The 17,556-nt window shown below is 30.7% G+C and overlaps 6 protein-coding genes across 7 annotated transcripts; 3 read left to right on the top strand and 3 right to left on the bottom strand.

The window, feature by feature from the left end:
• The first annotated feature begins 864 nt into the window (after nt 1–864).
• LOC128388343 (innexin shaking-B-like) lies at nt 865–3,349 on the top strand. Its single transcript, XM_053347729.1, is given in 2 exon segments — nt 865–2,017; nt 2,020–3,349. Coding segments are annotated over 2 exon segments (1,110 nt in total). The 5' UTR covers nt 865–1,779; the 3' UTR covers nt 2,892–3,349.
• Nucleotides 3,350–3,793: 444 nt separating this feature from the next.
• On the bottom strand, nt 3,794–8,588 carry LOC128388337 (kinesin-related protein 4-like). Its single transcript, XM_053347721.1, has 3 exons — nt 5,463–8,588; nt 5,068–5,227; nt 3,794–4,904 (listed from the first exon to the last, which is right to left on the bottom strand). Exons 1-3 carry the CDS (start codon nt 7,987–7,989, stop codon nt 4,688–4,690), a joined length of 2,904 nt encoding a protein of 967 aa, XP_053203696.1. The 5' UTR covers nt 7,990–8,588; the 3' UTR covers nt 3,794–4,687.
• A 157-nt stretch (nt 8,589–8,745) lies between these two features.
• LOC128388346 (cytochrome c oxidase assembly protein COX11, mitochondrial-like) lies at nt 8,746–10,254 on the top strand. The gene is made up of 4 exons (XM_053347732.1): nt 8,746–8,923; nt 9,025–9,339; nt 9,434–9,601; nt 9,679–10,254. The coding sequence occupies exons 1-4, from the start codon at nt 8,900–8,902 to the stop codon at nt 9,832–9,834; spliced, it is 663 nt and encodes a 220-aa protein (XP_053203707.1). The 5' UTR covers nt 8,746–8,899; the 3' UTR covers nt 9,835–10,254.
• Nucleotides 10,255–10,555: 301 nt separating this feature from the next.
• Nucleotides 10,556–11,516, bottom strand: LOC128388348 (uncharacterized). The gene is made up of 2 exons (XM_053347734.1): nt 10,701–11,516; nt 10,556–10,632 (listed from the first exon to the last, which is right to left on the bottom strand). The coding sequence occupies exons 1-2, from the start codon at nt 11,239–11,241 to the stop codon at nt 10,625–10,627; spliced, it is 549 nt and encodes a 182-aa protein (XP_053203709.1). The 5' UTR covers nt 11,242–11,516; the 3' UTR covers nt 10,556–10,624.
• A 149-nt stretch (nt 11,517–11,665) lies between these two features.
• On the bottom strand, nt 11,666–14,311 carry LOC128388341 (F-box only protein 9-like). Its single transcript, XM_053347725.1, has 3 exons — nt 13,921–14,311; nt 12,393–13,727; nt 11,666–12,318 (listed from the first exon to the last, which is right to left on the bottom strand). Exons 2-3 carry the CDS (start codon nt 13,411–13,413, stop codon nt 11,903–11,905), a joined length of 1,437 nt encoding a protein of 478 aa, XP_053203700.1. The 5' UTR covers nt 13,414–13,727; nt 13,921–14,311; the 3' UTR covers nt 11,666–11,902.
• Nucleotides 14,312–15,185: 874 nt separating this feature from the next.
• On the top strand, nt 15,186–17,315 carry LOC128388325 (lipase member H-A-like). 2 transcript variants are annotated; one of them, XM_053347714.1, is made up of 4 exons: nt 15,186–15,684; nt 15,746–16,020; nt 16,114–16,420; nt 16,508–17,315. In XM_053347714.1, the coding sequence occupies exons 2-4, from the start codon at nt 15,774–15,776 to the stop codon at nt 16,599–16,601; spliced, it is 648 nt and encodes a 215-aa protein (XP_053203689.1). In that variant the 5' UTR covers nt 15,186–15,684; nt 15,746–15,773; the 3' UTR covers nt 16,602–17,315. The 2 variants fall into 2 exon arrangements, with proteins under 2 accessions (XP_053203689.1, XP_053203688.1); XM_053347713.1 differs by having other exon boundaries at nt 15,186–16,020.
• The last annotated feature ends 241 nt before the right edge of the window (nt 17,316–17,556 follow it).

Raw genomic sequence — 17,556 nt, 5'->3', positions numbered from 1 at the left:
CACTCCGATCGATTATTAGATTATGAGATATTTTTAATAATTAATCAATCAGACAATTAACTTAAGTGTTGATGGTTATATTTGGTGGTGATAAAGTTAATCAGCAAATTTCATTTCAAATTAACTTGATTAGTTTTTATTATTTTGGTCATTTCTAGGAACTGAGCAAGTTTTTTGATAGTTACAATTATTAGGATTAAATTGTTGATTCACTTTGACCAAATTAAATCAACAACTAAATCTTTGTCCCATTGATTATAACCTTAATTGTGTAAAAATATTTTCAACTTTTGTTTCTCAATTTAATTTAAATCACTAATTGTGATCAGAGATATTTAAAAATATGATGAGATTTGATGTTTACAATATGGTAAGTTGATTAATTTTAATTGCCACTAAAATGATTTAACAATTAGTCTTTGATTAATGTTTTCTAATTTGATTGGTATCATTATGAGTCAATATGAATTAATTGTGATCAAATATTGCTCATTGATGATGACGATTAACAATCTAATTGAATACTACAAAATTGATCAAATAAATAGACAATTTAACCTCAATTAATTGTCAAGATGAAACAATGAGAAGGTGAGAAAACAATTAATTAGTTCAGATTTAATTAGAATCATTAACCACAATTGATTAAAATATCTAACAATTAATCAAGTTAATCTGTTTTTCAACCTTTTTCCTGTTGATCAAATTTAATTACAGTTTAAACAGGAAGGTTAATAGACATTTAATTTAGTTAGTTAGTTAAGTTGAAATCTAGAAATTAACTAACAATTAACTTTCCGGTTTTGAAAAAAATATTCATATTAAAACAGTTGATTGCAATTGATTGTGTTTCTTTGATTACTAATTGTATAGAATTAATTTCATCCATAATCAAATCAAGTTCAAACTGGATTATAGTTAACGATGTAATCTAATATTATAACTTAGTGATTAACCTATGGAAACGCCATCAACAATTAAAGTAATTGTAATTTGTTTGGTCTTGTTACTTGATTTTTATTTTTCTATTAATTATTGATTGATTACTATTAATTACTATGTACCTTGAGATGGCAGTTTTCAACAATTAAGCTTCAACAACATGATTTGTCAGTATTTTAATTGTTGATTAGTCAAGTTAATTATCATAAACCATGGAAATTGTTTTCTTTTTTACCTTATAAATCAACAACCGATTGGAGTGAGAGACTAAATTGTTTGATTTAATGGTGAAAGACAGAAAAAAATAAACTAAATCATTGATACAATTAAGTACAACCCATATGATGATCAATGATTACTTGAAATCTTTATCATCATCGTAACAATCAGTGAAATCATAATTATTTGTGTACATTGACTGACGAAATATGACAAAATTAACCATCATCATTAAATCAACTAACAACAACAACAATTAGAACGAGTTAATTGTGATCAATTAGTGAGAGAAAGAGAGAGAGAGAGAGAGAGTCAGAGGTAATCAACTCTCACAATCACCTAAAGACTTATTGGTTAGTTAATTAACCAAAAGTCTTTGATTAAATCATGTTGATTATTTATTCTTAACATTGTATGAATCCTCGACTCGTTTTAATTTGATTTTTATACATATTCTTTGTTATCATTAACTAATCATCGACACAATCACCTCCATAATTGGTTCAATTGTAAATTGTGATATCAACTCGTCATTCTAATTGTTATTGTAATTAGAATCGTTCCTATCAAGGATTAACTGGTTATCCATCGACTTCTTGGTTTGATCCATACTCGACAATGGATGGACTATTTCGAGGATTGTCCAAGTTAATCAAAATCACGCCAGTGACCAACGACGATATCGTCTTTCGACTTCATCGACAACTCACCGTTTTAATACTCTTCGCCTTTTCCATAATAGTGACCGCTCGTCAGTATATCGGTGATCCAATTGACTGTTTACCCAAAAGTGAGATTTCATCTGACCTACTGGACACTTATTGTTGGATCCATACCACGTTTAGTATTGAAAGTGCCTGAATAAAACGATCGGAACGGAAGTTCCTTACCCGGGAATCGATAATTCAAGAGGTTCTGATCGTGTTCACCATTATTATTATCAATGGGTTTGTTTTTTCCTCTTCATTCAAGCTCTTCTTTTTTATCTTCCTCGATTCTTATGGAAATCGTTTGAAAATCATCGTTTATCCTCCATCGTTATGGATCTTCATTCACCGATTTTATCTCATGATGAGAGATCGAGACAAATTAAAATCTTCATCAATTATTTCATCGCTCATCTTGGTTACAATGGGATTTTCACTTTTCAATATTATTTCTGTCAAATCCTTTGTTTCGCCAATGTGGTTGGTCAAATGTGGGCCACCGATTGGTTTCTCAATGGGGAATTCAGTACCTATGGTTGGAGGGTTTGGTTTTTCACCGACCAAACTGATCCAGGATTAAGGTTCGACCCTATGGTCAAAGTGTTTCCCACTATGACAAAATGCACCTTCTACAAATATGGTCACTCTGGTGACATAGAAAAGTTTGACACAATTTGTATTCTAATTGTCAACATACTCAATCAAAAATTATATTTTTTCCTATGGAATTGGTTTTGGTTCCTTTCGATCATAACTGGTATCTGGTTGGCCTATCGCTTGATCATCGTTTTCTGGCCTCAAGTGCGTTCCCTTGTTATTCGTGGACGGTCAAAGATGATTAAAAATGACGATGATTTGAAAATCGTTTTAAGATCAATTAGTTTTGCTGATTGGTTTGTCCTTGATTTGATTGCCACCAATGTTGATTCAATGAATTTTAAAGATATCATTAGAGAATTAGCTTTACATTTTAAACCTAAAAGACAACAATTAAATCAAAAAACAATATCAACAATTGATTAGAAGATCAAAATACAAACCAAATTAACAAGCAGATAAACAATCAAATCAGATTAATCACAATCGATTAAAAAACCAAACATTGATCAGAATTGAATGAAACAAATTGACGTAACCAAAAACCAATTGAAGAAAATAAAAACAGTCTAATTATGGAGAAAATTAATTAATCACATCAAAACAATCAATCCGTCCAAATAACAATTAACAACAATTAACCAAAACATTGACAATATTTCAACAAATTACTTGTGATCAAGGGAAAAAGTGACGAGCCAAATTTAAAGTGAAAAACTTAACAAATGTTTAATTCCGTTGATAATGATAATCACAATTTAAATCATTCTCATTTTTTAAAAGCTATTTTTTTATACCATCAAATCAACAATCAACAATTAACAATGTAATTAAAAAAAACCATGAAAAGTGAAACATTAAATTTGAACAAACGGCAAATGAAATATTTTTATTCCTGAGAGCAAGTTGACAATTAACAATTAACTTTGTCAATTTAATTTTGTTTAAAATCAATCTGATTATAATCAATTAAACCGATTAAAGATGAACAATTAATTATTTTAAAGCCAATAAGAATCATTCGTAATTTATTGTAGTTAATTTAATCTTCCGTGTTGTAGATGATTAGACAAAAAAAAAGATGCGATCAATTGATGATTAGTTAATTGTTCACTAGTTAAATAACCTGATTTGATGATTATCTTTGGTTAATCAGTTAATAAGTTTCACTAATCATTTGAGTTTATTTTGTTTCAATTGTCATCTATTAGTTGTTGGTGTAATACTTTGATTGTGGATCTTGATTTTTATTCCTGGTTGACAATCAGTTGATTGTTTGCGATTTTTTGATCTGTAAAAGTTAATCACTTGTTATATAACAATTAGAATTGATTGTTTTCAATAATTTTAATATGTTTTAATGGATAAAGAAAAGACTACATAATTGTAATTATAATTAGAAATGATGGTGATCAAAATCAATAGGAAATAATTTTTTGTTTGTTAAAATGTATTAATTAGATTGTCTATCAACGATAGATAATTAATATAATTAATAAGGTAGAATTGTTTTTTTTACGATTAATTAAATTGTTTTGGGTAATTTAGAGTAGTATTTTCTTCTTACCATACTTTTATAATTAAGGCACATTCGAAATGTAAAAATTTTAAATAATTTTTTCGAAATTCGTATGTTCAATAGTTCGGAGTTTGAGCTTGAATTTTGTTCTGAGTTTTCGTCGAAGTGGGAAGAGTTCGAGTTTGGCGTTTTTCTTTCTTTTTTGGCATATTTTGTGTCCTTTTTTTGTTTTGTTTCTCTTTTTGGTTAATCATTGTCATTTTTAATTAACTTTGGCATCAGTGAGATAATTAGTAGATGTATCATCAGCTCATGTCGGGAGAAGATTTTTATCACCAGAGAATTGGAAAACTTGTCTTTCTAATTTGTTGACGAAAAAATTTCATGGCAATTTCATAATTTGGCTTTTTCTTTCATTGGCAAGTATATACAGCCATCGACTTTGAGTTTGCAACCACTTTTAATTTACTCGCGACGATAATGATAATCAATGAGAGATTAAGTTAACCCAAACATATGATAATAATCAATATCCTCTCAATTAACCGGTGTTATCTTTTCAAATGGTCATCCAATTAGATTTATCTTTGACTAATTATCAGTAAATGCGCGAGTAAATTAAAAGTGGTTGCAAACTCAACGTCGATGGCTGTATAAGTAAAAAAAGTTGTTAATTGTAACAATTAAACGATGAGAATTTTTATCATAAATCTGCTGTGCTATATCTTGCTTCATATTGAAGTCCAAGTGTCCGGTGAAGTTTCTGTAGGCGAGTAACAAATTCCTTAATTGTTGCTTTTGACTGGATACATTTAACTGAAGCTATGTCATTTTTAGTCCCTGATAATTGTGATGAAGATGATGAAGATGATGGGAGCGGTGACAAATCATTAGGTAAAGATGATGAAGGGACGATGACTCTGTAGAAAGAAAGAAAATAAAAAAAAAGGAGGGAGAAGAAAATGAGTGGGAGATGGGGACAGAAAAAATAGATATTAGTTACATGGAGTGAGAGAGAAACAAAAATAGACCAGAGGAAAATGGGTAGAGGAAGTTACAGTGAGAGAGAAAAGCCCATCATACTTAGTAGTTGGCTGGCATGATGATGCAAATTGTGGGTTAATTTTCTTTGGATATGATGAATGTTTTAACCGGATATGATTAATCCTGTGGATCGCAATCACAGCATTCACAACACTCTTGAAGCTTTTACGGTCAGAGGTGGGTGGAGGTTGATCTTCAGCTAAGATAATCAACAAGAGAAAAAAAAGAGAATAAAAGTTAATAAAAGTAAACATAAAAAAGATTCCAATTTATAACTGTCAGTTTTTAAATGGACCTTTTCAAGGATTTATCATCTGTAAAATCTCATGATAAATACAATTTTCAAAGGGTAATGAGAAGATGAGGATGAAAAAGATGATCAAGAGAAAATGAGAAAACCTTGAGAAGATGAAAAGAAATCAATCTTAACTTACTGGTAAATTTTACATGAGCAAGAAGTGCAAGAGTTGCTCTTTCTGGTAATTTATATCCACCAAGAACATTGAGAAGATATTTTTTCTGGTAAATTAATGAATTACGATGACTTAAACATCTTCGATACTGGTGATACAGTTCACTTTGATTACAATGATCAACCTTAACCTTGTTCATTGTGTTTACTTTTGGCTGTGAATTATGATTATCTTCATTGTTGTTGTTGTTATTTGGTTGAGATATTATTTCATTGGAACGGTCTTTGAGCTTCCTCTTAACCTTGTCGTACTTTTTTTGGTAAACATCCAATTTAGCCTGAGCTTTAATCAATGCCTCTTCCACAGTTGATAATTGACCAGAAATAGTATCATTTTGGTTAACGTAAAATTTAATCTTCTCACAGGCTTCCAAATAAAACTTTTTAATCTCCAACATTTTGTCCAACAATTTGATACCGAGGTTTCTACTGGTAAACTTATCCAGAAATGAGTCCATCTTGTCACTGGTTAAAACATTACATGAACCATAATAATTATCACTAAGATCATTGAACTCTATTCCAATGACATTAATATTTCCATCATCGTCATAATGATTTACTCCAATATTTTGATTCTCTTTGTTTTCATCAAGTAAAATAATTGGGAGAAGTTTAATTATCGCTTGAATAACATTATCCTGTGATCGTTTAGTTGCCTCACTCAAAGCTAAAAGTTCAGCTGATTGTTCATGAACTCTAATTAATGCTTCTTCAACGCTGTCCTTTTCATCAATAAAATCTGAATCTTTGTCCACCAAGTCCAATCCATTAACACTATTACCACAATCAACTGGTAATGTTAATCCAAGACGTAGGTTTCTTTCCTCTCGAAAACCTTCAACTTCCTGTTTCAATATTTCATTTTCTTCGCGAAGATTGTTCATTGCGAAATAGATTTTATCATATTTTAACTGAAGCTCGCACAGTTGATTCTCTAAATCGTTGTTCTTGATTGCTAATTGGTTATCTTCTTGAGTTCGTAAACCATTCGATCCAAATGAATTGTTGTTGGTCGACGTGATCATCTGTTCACTGTTCAAAGATCTTGGAGAGTTCAGAACACTCGGATTGGGGGCAAATATTTCACTTTTCATGTTTAATTGAGAATCAATTTTATCCTTTAAGATGAGATATTGGTCGATTAATTCATCTACCATAGAGATTGGGTCAGTTAAATCACGAGAAAATGGTAGATTCCTTTTCTCTCGAAAACCTGCCAACTCATGTTTCAAAATCTCATTTTCTTCACGTAAATTGTTCATTGTGAAATAAATTTTATCGTATTTTAATTGCAGCTCACAAAGTTGACTTTCTAGATCGTTGTTCTTGATTGCTAGATGATGATCATTGTAATTAAATCTAGAACCATTGGATGATCCAAATGACTTGTTGATAGTTGAGGTAATCGTTTGTTCATTATTTAAACATCTCGGTGAACCAGGAACACTTGAATTTTGGTATAAATTTTGAACTTGATTTGTTGTGGGTAATTGTAAATCAATCCTATCCTTAAGAATAAGATAATGATTAATCAATTCATCGACCATGGCGATTGGGTCAGTCAAATCTTGAGAATATGGCAGTACCAGGTTAAGCTTTTCTTTAATATCTTCAAGTTGACTTTGTAATTCGGTAATTTCATCGTTTTTATCTCGTATCACTAATTGCATTAGTTGAGGAATCAACTTGTTGGCTTTAGTTGAATCTTGAAGGCGAAGACGAGCTTCTTCTGATTCTATTTCTCGATCCATTGCCATATCTTCAATCCTTGATTCCAATTTGTCCTTTTCTTCAATAAGAAATTGTTTTTCTTTAGACAATTCTTGTATTCTCATTCCCAGAGAGTGTTTATCTGATTCAACTTGATGTAATTCATTGATTAATTGAGAGATTCGGTTGTTTCTCTCTTCAACAGCCAATTGTAATCCATCAACTTTAGAAATTAAATGTTCACTTTTCTCTTGTTCAATTGTTAGGGATCGTTTTAAATCGTTGATTGATGATTTTAATTGATTAATATCCAAACAAGAGGTTCCGTCTAATCGAGTTTTCAGCGCACTTAATTGAAGATGCTTGTCATTTAATTCCTCTTGAAGTAGATCAACTGTTCGTTTGGAATCTTTTAATTGAATTTCCAGTCTCTCCTTTTCTTTTAATATCTCACTCATTCGAGTTTGAAATGTTAACTTCTCATTAAAGAGATCATTTTTCTCCTTTGTTATTCGTGAATTGAATGAAGTTAATTTATCCGTGTAAACATTAAGCAGTTTAAGCTTCTCATCAAGGAGATGAATATCAACATAGGAACATTCAAGACCAGATAAATCAGTACTTTCATTGTTAATTCCATTTAATATGAACTGTGAATTGTGACCATCATCAGTATCATCAAATCCATCGTTTTCCTCGTCTCCATTTTCAAGCAGGATACTTTTAATCTTTTCAGCACCAACTGATAGATTGTGCATCAACGAGCTATTTAACATGATTAGATTTCCAAAATATGAATCAAGCAGCCGGAAAATCACAGGTAAGATTCAAATAGATGGTTAATCTTGTTTTTGATATTTTTTCGGTTGATAAAAACACAGAAACAACAGCTACATGGTTACCAGTAGTAAACAACAAGTAGATTAATCGATTATATCATAAAATCTTATTTCACTATAACAATTATTCAAGATACGATGCACGATGATAATAATAATAATTGGATGGGAAGAAAAAAGATGGACACAACCAAAACATGAAGGAAGACAAGATACAAGTGAAAATAATCAACACGATTCACCAAAGAAAATCATCATATTAGATTAAAACCAAAGCCCAATTTTGATTACCAAACCGAAGCGAATCAAACCATAGTGTTAATAATAATGTAAGGATAATAAAAGAGAGAGAAAAAAGAATACAGAGAAAAACAAAAACAAAATAATTACACAGATAAAGCGAATGAGAGAAGAAAAGAAAAAAACTGTTGTAACCAATGTAACATAAAGACTGTTGTTGTTTGTCAAAAATAGAATTCAAATTGACAGAGAAAAAAAGAGGAAAAGAAAAAGAGAAACAGAAAAAAAGATAAAAAGAGAAACAAAATGAATCATATAGGAAGTGGTAGAATAATTTAGAAAATGATGTTACTAATGTATTTCCAATGATGAAATTAATCAATTATAATTAAATAGTTGAGAGAACAATTAGTTAATCAATTGTGTAATAATTAGAAAAATAGAGTTGATTAAAAACGAGGAAATGAAGAGAATGTTAAACGAAGCGCCATCGCAACTGTTTCTTTTTTATTCTTCTCTCTTTTGAAGAGCAGGCGCCAAATATCATTTTCTTTTCTTTTTCATTTGTTTACGTTTTTTTCTGTTTTAATTTTTTAGAATTTTAATTATGTTCTATCGTCGTATTATTAAGGTGAGTTTTTGGTGGAATTTTTTTTTGTATTAGGTGGGCTCTTTTTCTGTAGAGATTTTGTTCTGATGGTTTGGATTTTCTTGTTTTGTCACTTTCACTAGGATTTGCTTTCGGTTAATTTGTGTCAAAAGCGTTTCAGTTCACAGAGTTGGAGGATTTCAGGTGGAAAAGATGTTGCCAGATATACTACTGCGATTGCTGTTGGATTTCTTGGTTTGACTTTTGCTTCTGTTCCTTTGTATCGTATGTATTGTCAGGTTACTGGTCAAGCTGGTCAACAAGGTTTCCTTGGGTCAACGGTTGATAAGGTTGAAGAAATGAAAATTGATAAAAATAGACGTTTAAGAGTCTCTTTTGTTGCTGATGCTGCAACTGATTTACTTTGGGAATTTAAACCTGTACAACATTCAATTGAGGTTAGTTGGTGTTCATTTTTGTTTCTATATATTTTATTATCTTACATCTTTGTTGACATTTTATTCTAATATTTTGTTTTCTCTTGATACATAGATTAGTCCTGGTGAAACAACGTTAGCATTTTTCACTGCTAAAAATCCTCTTAAAGATCCTGTTATTGGAATGGCGACTTATACTGTTCTTCCATTTGAAGCTGCTAAATATCTTAACAAAATTCAATGTTTCTGTTTTGAAGAGCAAAGATTAAATCCTGGAGAAGAGGTAATTTTAATCAATTAGTTAATCAAAACCTGGAATTGTTAATTATGTCTTCTTGAATCTTTTTCATTTTAATTTAGGTTGATTTACCTGTTTTCTTTTACATTGACCCAGCTTATAATGACGATGCTCGATTAGATACAGTAACCGATATTATATTGTCTTACACCTTTTTCATTGCCAAGGAAGGAATTAAATTACCACTACTCGGACAATTGAATCCACTACCAAGCTGAAATTTATGACTAATTTATTACAAAGAGACAACGAAAATTGAATCGTCGCTTTTGTGATTTTATTTTCCTTTCACTTTCAATCCATCAACAAGTGTCAATATTGATCAATTTGTGGCTATAAGATCGGATCTTAACCACCATAAGGGCTCTAATCTAACATGCAACACCATCGATCCTTAAATTGTCAACAATTTATCAACAATTTAGCCACCAATTCAGCCTTAAAACTCAATCAAACTGTAAAATTGAAACTGTGCATATAATTTAGGATTACTTAGATAAAATGGATTATTTAATATTATCTGTCAAGTGAATGTTTAAAATTATAAATATGTATACTAAATTTCAATTAAATGTCTAAAAATTTAGATTATAAATCAAAAATTTTGATTCAAAATTAAAAAATTGTTTTATAAATCATCTTCTAGATGTCGTTTATTAGAACTTGTAATTTAAACTGGTCATTTGCGCTCAAAAGTGTTCATTTTAAACGCGACACTTGTTGATTGTCACCACGTTTTTGATTGTTGATTCTCATTTTGTTTCCAAATAATTTCTTCCAACATCATGGTGGAGTATCTGAATATCGAGCATCAGAAGGTAAAACGGTCGAGGTTCCATATCGAGATGATGTTGGCCAAACAATATTGGACATTCAATAAAAGTAACCCAAAAAATAACGAAATTTTTCACCGAATTGAAGTTGACAATTAAACTTGGGTATTTGTAATTAATATAAGAATATTTATTAAATGAAATTTAATAAAGATGAGAATGATAATCTTTTAGATTAGAACTCTGGGAAGAATTAAAATAAGGAATTAGAGAAGATAAATCATGAGAAAAACAGAGCAAAAGATACTCACCATTCGGTACTTTCAGAATTGGAAATTCAGACTCTAAACTTTTCATTTTCTGCTCAAAAAAAGTTTCGATTTTTTTCTCGAATTCAGATTCCAACTTTTTCATCGAGGTTTCAATGTGCTTACAGAAATGAACATACTCTTTACGTAGTCGAATCACTATTTCCTCTAATTGCTGATCGATTGTTCCGGATAATGAATCGACGATTTCAGTGGGAAAACTCGCGATAATTTTTTTATTGAGTTCAGATTCGGACGAACTCATGAGACTTCTGACCTGTTTCCGGAAAACAAACAGCTCTTTTCCTAGTGTTTCCGCGAACTCGTCCCTTTGTTCATCGATTATCTCATCATGTTCATCTGGTGACGTAGTAACTTGAAGACGAAAAACCAAAATGCATTTAAAAATTATGATTCTTTTCATTATTCGGGATTGTAACTTTTCAATTGAAGTCGCAATTAGTTCAAGAGGATTGGCAAATGGATTAGATGATTGGTCACTTGTTTCTTTCGGACCATCGCCGAGTTTAGCTGACGAACTCATGTTAGCACTGAAAAGTAAAGAACAATCGTAGAAAACTAATTACGAGTAAAACACAGAAAAGAAAATGCAACTTGATGAAGAGAAATCAATCAACTTGATTGGTGAAAGTTTAGAAATGAAATGAACTCGAATCCGTTAAACGTGAGAAGATAAAAAGACAGAGAAATAGACAGTCGGCGAATTGCTTTCAACTATTAATTAACGGATTCAATTTTAAAAATGACGGTTAATCGTTTTAATTAGCTCACAGTTTTCAATAAACTTAATCCTCTTTCCAATTACTAATTTGTCAACAATAAGTTTATATGAAAACAGCTAATGCATTTTCAGACTCCAAGGCTCATTAGATTAATTAACTAATTGTGAAAAAGTTAGTCAGACTAACTAATCGTTAAATAAAATCATTTTACTAAAATGTTTGCAGTTAAGAGAGTGAGAAATCAGCTAGTTTATTGGAAGTGTAAATTGCAACTTGTATTTCAAAATTAAATTAAATTTAAATTGCAATTGACACATTCGTAACTAGAGTATTAACAATAATTTTCAATAAAATAAGATTCTTGCTTAATTGGATAGCAAAAGCTAATACAAGATAATTTGTATGGATCACAATTAGTTAGATGAGCAAATTAATTAATTGATTTGTTTTTCGTTTCTGCTTTTAAACCAATGGACCTGTTGCCGAAAGACCATAAGATTTGACTCGACTGAACCAAAATGGAGGGAATTTGGTTAAATTTAAATCAAATGTACTAATTGATTCTTCGAGATAATTTTTCCTCGATATAACAGTGTAACTTGACCAGACCAATTGATTGTTTCGACCTTTTCGAGCATTTCGAATGTCTAATAATAAATGATATTCCTTTTCCATGGTAATCAATCGATTCTTATGTCCACGTTTACCATGAGTCACTCTTTCCGTCCAACTTGTTTTAGCCTTAAGAATAGCGCTGACCTGTGATCCTTGAATAAGATAATGACCTTTAACGATCCCGTTGTGATTAGAATTGATTGTTTTCAGCTTGGCCAGTGTTTGGTAAGGATCGTCGGGAGTGTTTAACATCATAATTGTACCTTTCAATGAGAATCATCAGAATTAGTTAATCACCAGGACAAATTTTGCCGAATTTGAGGAAAAAGTTTCTTACCTCCGGGAAAAAATCTCAGGTATCGATAGTATTCAACTAAGTAACAAGGGCGATAATTAGTATCTTGAAATGAGGCTTCGCCTTGTCGCACATAAGAGGCTTTACTTATGTAGGCACCGTTAACGTTAACTCGAGGTCGCTCGATGAAAAGTGACCTCCAGTCATTATTGTAATCGATTAAAATTTTTTCTTCCAGTATTTTTGTTGACCACATCAAAGTGCAAGCTGATCGCCATATTTGTGGTTCTCGAGAGAGCACATAGAAACCTCGACAAACTTGACCAAAGTTTTCCAACGATCTCATGTCAAGTTCATCAGATACAATCCAACGAAGGATATAAAGGACAACTTCATATGGAAGATGAGAAAAATGAATTGAACGTGTCATCAATTGACTCGCAGGTTTACAGATGAAAAAACTTCCATTCTCATCAATATTGAGAGAATTAAATTTTACTATTAAATTGTCTTCTTCATCTTCATCTAAATTTGTCTCTTCGTCTTCGTCATCATTTTCTTCTCCCAATCTATCATCACTTGCGACAGAATTTGATCGTCCAGCTTTGCGCATTTTTCGCTCATCTCGTTTCGCCTTTTCTCTGGAATAAACTCTCGATTCAATGTCGGGTACAAGTTGAGTTGCTCTTCGATAATAGGCCACTGCATCGTAAAGTTTTCCACTCGATTCCAGGCTACTTCCTTTTCGAAATAGTTCCATAGCTTCAAGTTCCATCTCGTGAGTATATTTATTATCGCAATTTGTCCCATCTTCTGAATTATTGATGATTGATGATGATTTTTCTCGAAGGTCACTTTCCTTCTCAGGTGAATTGACTTTACTTTTAATTTCTTTCTTCCAATTTTCTCGGAATTTCTCCAATCGAGCTTCAATACTTGTCCCTGATTCCGATTTACTACTCGATGAAATATCCTCTTCATCCTCTGAATCCAAACCAATAGGTTGAATTGTCTTTGAATCCTTTTGATCATTGTGATTTTCACTTCTCTCTTCAGATTCCATGACGACAATTTAATCACCTGGTTAAGATAAGTATTTACAACTGAGGAAATTTATCAAAAACCGTTTCACTATTCACGGTCAGAATTATATTTGATTACAGTCCAATGTATTGAAACGATAAATCCGAAAGTGGTCATTTTAAAATAGTAAAATCCAATAGAAGGGTGAAACGAAAAAGGAAACAATTTAGTTCATCATCGACAATAAGAATCAACAATCGGATTTAAGTGAATTTAAAAACCAAAACATTGTTATGTCAACAATCAACTGCTAGTGACTCCAAACGATTCATCTCATAGCGCAATTTACAAAACCTGTTGATTAGCAATCTTAATTAGTCCATACAAATGTAAATTATTGACAATCAAATGAACGAAATAAACGAAATCAAAATCAAGCAATTAAAAAGATTTGCACAATCAACTAATTAATGAACATTAAAACAACATCAACATAAAAATTGATCCAATTGATTGAATTGATTTAAATCGTTGTCTTGATAATCACCTTAGAATTTAACCTTTTTCTCAGCAATTAATGAACACCAGTAATGAATACATAATTTTTCAAAACAATAATTTAATTCCTAGAATTAAATTGTAAGTTAATTTTGATCCATCTTTTCCTAAAGTGAACACAAAACAAACCAAATCCACACAATCACTTGTATTCAAACAAACATGTAAAGGATACAACTGTAATCATATTTAGATGACAATCCATGATTGATTTAGGAACACACAACCACCAAGTAAATGATTATTAAAACGAAACATCCAATCAATTGAGTTGATTAAACATTGAATCATAATTCTGATCCGATGAAAGAAAAAAATTTTTCCCATACAATTGAAATTGAAACACTAACATACAAATAGAAAGCGATGTTTAATTGTCATTAACAAATGATATCATTAGAGATAAAATGCTAATTGGTTAGAGAGAGAGAGAGAGAGAGAGAGAGAGACAATTAGTCAATCAGTTGCATGACAATTAAAGAAATTAAGTTGATTAAAAGGAGAAAAACAACAGATCGGACAGTCCGATTCGGACTATTGAACGAATTGTGATCAACACAATTACTTTTTGTTTTGTTTTCTTTTTGAAAAAGGAAAAAGCGCCAAATATCAATCCTTTTTCTCTTTTCATAATTGTCACTTTCTAAATCTAATTAATCATGATAATCTTATTCTCACACGAGTTTCAATAATCTATTACAACTTTTTTTGAGCCTTCGAATGAACCTGAAAAGTAAAATTGTGATATTCTTCATTTAATTGATAATCAATCGATTTCATATTCTGCAAATTAAAATTACAAACCACCGATTGTTGTGTATCTTTAAAGTGATTAGCAAATTAGATTCTTGTTTTGATTTAATTTGATTAGAAATAATTGTTTCATAGTAACTTTGCATTCGTTTTAATTGGGCGTCCCCACGATCTCTCCCTACTTTCGATTGAGTATATTAATCATTAATTGATAGTTTACATAATTGCGATTTGCTAATTGAAATTAATTTACCTTCTCAAGGTTAATTACATGCATATTTATATATTTGAATTGCACAAGAGACACAATTAGTCCATGAAATCAATCATTCATCAAGATCAATGTTTATGTTTGATTAAATGAGGAGTGGTCAATAAAAAGATTACAGTCAAATTCACGATAATTAGAGACAATTAAGATTCGGGGACTCCCTATGATTCCATTAATTAAATTGTTATTTAAAAAGATCTTTGGTTAGGTTAACAAATTAATACAGAGTTTGATAAGAGCTCAAGTAAAGAGATATTTAAATGCTCGAGAGGGACGATGATATTTGGAATTAAGAATTGGGTCATCATAAGGCCTCAGAAAAATTCATATTCAAGACGGGAATTGATTGAGAAAAGTTCACCTTGATTATAACGATGCTCGTGCATGGGAGATGAATAATTTAACATAGTTAATGATTGAATCATCTCTTTCCCACCACAATATACTCTTGATTTTACGATTAAGGTGTAACTCATGTTCATTTAAAAAGTGATCCTCAATCAGATCTCATCACTTGATTGTCAGTCGTCAATCTATCAATCATCCTGGAGTAATAATCTTTTAATTTGTTTATTGTGCTGATCACAATCATCAGATTTAATCTAAATTATTTATCATCTTACTAACTGTCAACTGTTATCATGATTAAAGTTTTACTATTTGTGGTTTATTGTTTGATTTGTATTCCGTTTGTCCATTCAATACACGAATTTCATGTGACAAAAAACAGTGAGTGAAAATCACGATCTGATCAATTAGTCTTCTCATGAATCTTTTATCTAATATTAAGATTTCACTAATTTCAAATATGGAACAAGATGAATAACTATGAAACTCTAGATGAAAAGTGTCAAATTGTCGGATATCATTGTTATAACCTGGAAGCATTTGATAACGGTAGATGCTTGGATTGTGGGGACGATGGTTCAAAATGTACTCTTCCAATAGCGACGAAAATCGTTACGAAATTTGGTCGATTTACCGGTGAACACAAAACGAGATATTTTACACGTGGATTGATGGGAAACTATTATTACAAGATCAGTAACAAACCTCCTCATTGTCGTAAGTCCAAGTATTCTGGTTAATTAATAACAAATACCATGAATATATTATCGTTGATACATTTTTCACTATTCGTAATCTTGTACCTTACAGTTTATAGTTATGGAATTGAGCTTCACTTAGATCCTCAATCTGATTCAGCCTTTGGACTATTCACTCTTGACATCGAAGGTTCCAAAGGAAAAGTCAATGGCATTAAACTATCAAAAAACTATTCACCCTACAGACCTGGAGAGAAATATTTTTACCTTTTCAGTACTGAACAAAGTCTAGGACCCATTTCAAGAGTATCGATTTCGTGCTCATTTAAGAGAGTGGATTATCCCGACCAAATCATTCGGAATCCTACATTGACAATTCATCATCTTAAGCTCAAGTATTTGAGTAACATTGATCAAAGGTATTAATCATTGTATTCATTATTCATTCACTATAAATCTTGACACATTTGATTATTTTACTAATTTTGGAATCATTTTTACAATAGAATACGTGAAAACGAGTCCAGATATTTGTGTCCCAAATTTTTTTCAAGAATCATTTCCAATAATAGTCGATCGAGCCTAATTAACTGCCAATGAACTCGAATACTGCCAAATGATATTGACTTAATTCAATGAATCTCCTCCATTAAGGGTCCGGATACATAATAATCGCCAACAAAAACAATTTAATATCAATAATCAGTTAAAATGAAATGAAGAAATTGATTCAGAAACAAATCATGAATGGAAATCCCTCTGAAGTAAATAAAAAGGTCCAAACAATTAACTAATGAATGAACATTGGAGCAAAATTGTTGTTACTCTTGATTTCTTTTTGAAAAAGGAAAAAGTGACAAAAATCTTGATTCTTTTTTCTCTTTTCACAATTATCACTTTTTCTAAATCTAATTAATCATGATAATCTTATTCTCGATCTGAAATTGCCCAATGATTAAACAATTAAGTTACTAAAATGATTTCCAACTTCACTAGTTACAAATTATTACGATTTATTAACTAACATGATTGAAACTTGCGAACATTAAAAAGTGACTATTAACTAACAAATCTAGAGTGATTAAAATGTGATCATATTATCTAACAATCAACTAATCATGATAATAATAAACTAATAAATAGATAAACAGTTAATTGTAATAACAATTAATCTTTATTATACATATCAGAACTGAAGGACTTCGTATAAAAAGTTTCAAGGTCATTAAGGCCATTTCACGATAAACCCATCTAGAGGTCATTCGAAGGTTGTTCGCGTTGAAGGTCATTTGAAAAGAAAAATTTATCGAATTTCAAAGCTCTTTCAAAGTAGGCGCTTCTTTTTTTTCTTTAAATTCCAAATTTAAAAAGAAAGAGAAATTTGGGTCCGCCCATTTTTCGGTGACGTTCAACTTTTGATTCTTTTTGTTTGATCTTCGTTAATTTAAACATCTTTAACAATTAATTACCCTAATCAAGTTTTGTCCTTAAATTATTCTTAATGTTTCAATTGATTTACTTATCGTTAATCCTGTTAACTAATCATCATCATTTT

Source organism: Panonychus citri, unplaced genomic scaffold (assembly GCF_014898815.1).
Source record: "Panonychus citri isolate SS breed McGregor unplaced genomic scaffold, ASM1489881v1 Contig00097, whole genome shotgun sequence".
Lineage (NCBI taxonomy): Eukaryota > Metazoa > Arthropoda > Arachnida > Trombidiformes > Tetranychidae > Panonychus > Panonychus citri.
The sequence above is the reverse complement of the archived record's forward strand: the minus strand, read 5'-3'. Positions and strand labels throughout refer to the sequence as shown.

Excerpts from the sequence above, each read along its gene's own strand:
- LOC128388348 (XM_053347734.1), bottom strand. The coding sequence starts at position 11,241 with ATGAGTTCGTCAGCTAAACTCGGCGATGGTCCGAAAGAAACAAGTGAC.
- LOC128388346 (XM_053347732.1), top strand. The coding sequence starts at position 8,900 with ATGTTCTATCGTCGTATTATTAAG. Across the intron at positions 9,340-9,433 it reads CTGTACAACATTCAATTGAG|ATTAGTCCTGGTGAAACAAC; the intron begins GTTAGTTGGTGT and ends CTTGATACATAG. Across the intron at positions 9,602-9,678 it reads GATTAAATCCTGGAGAAGAG|GTTGATTTACCTGTTTTCTT; the intron begins GTAATTTTAATC and ends ATTTTAATTTAG.
- LOC128388325 (XM_053347714.1), top strand. The coding sequence starts at position 15,774 with ATGAATAACTATGAAACTCTAGATGAAAAGTGTCAAATTGTCGGATAT. Across the intron at positions 16,021-16,113 it reads TAACAAACCTCCTCATTGTC|TTTATAGTTATGGAATTGAG; the intron begins GTAAGTCCAAGT and ends TGTACCTTACAG. Across the intron at positions 16,421-16,507 it reads TTGAGTAACATTGATCAAAG|AATACGTGAAAACGAGTCCA; the intron begins GTATTAATCATT and ends TTTTTACAATAG.
- LOC128388337 (XM_053347721.1), bottom strand. The coding sequence starts at position 7,989 with ATGTTAAATAGCTCGTTGATGCACAATCTATCAGTTGGTGCTGAAAAG. Across the intron at positions 5,228-5,462 it reads TGCTCATGTAAAATTTACCA|CTGAAGATCAACCTCCACCC; the intron begins GTAAGTTAAGAT and ends TGATTATCTTAG. Across the intron at positions 4,905-5,067 it reads TCATGCCAGCCAACTACTAA|AGTCATCGTCCCTTCATCAT; the intron begins GTATGATGGGCT and ends TTCTTTCTACAG.
- LOC128388341 (XM_053347725.1), bottom strand. The coding sequence starts at position 13,413 with ATGGAATCTGAAGAGAGAAGTGAAAATCACAATGATCAAAAGGATTCA. Across the intron at positions 12,319-12,392 it reads CCTGAGATTTTTTCCCGGAG|GTACAATTATGATGTTAAAC; the intron begins GTAAGAAACTTT and ends TCTCATTGAAAG.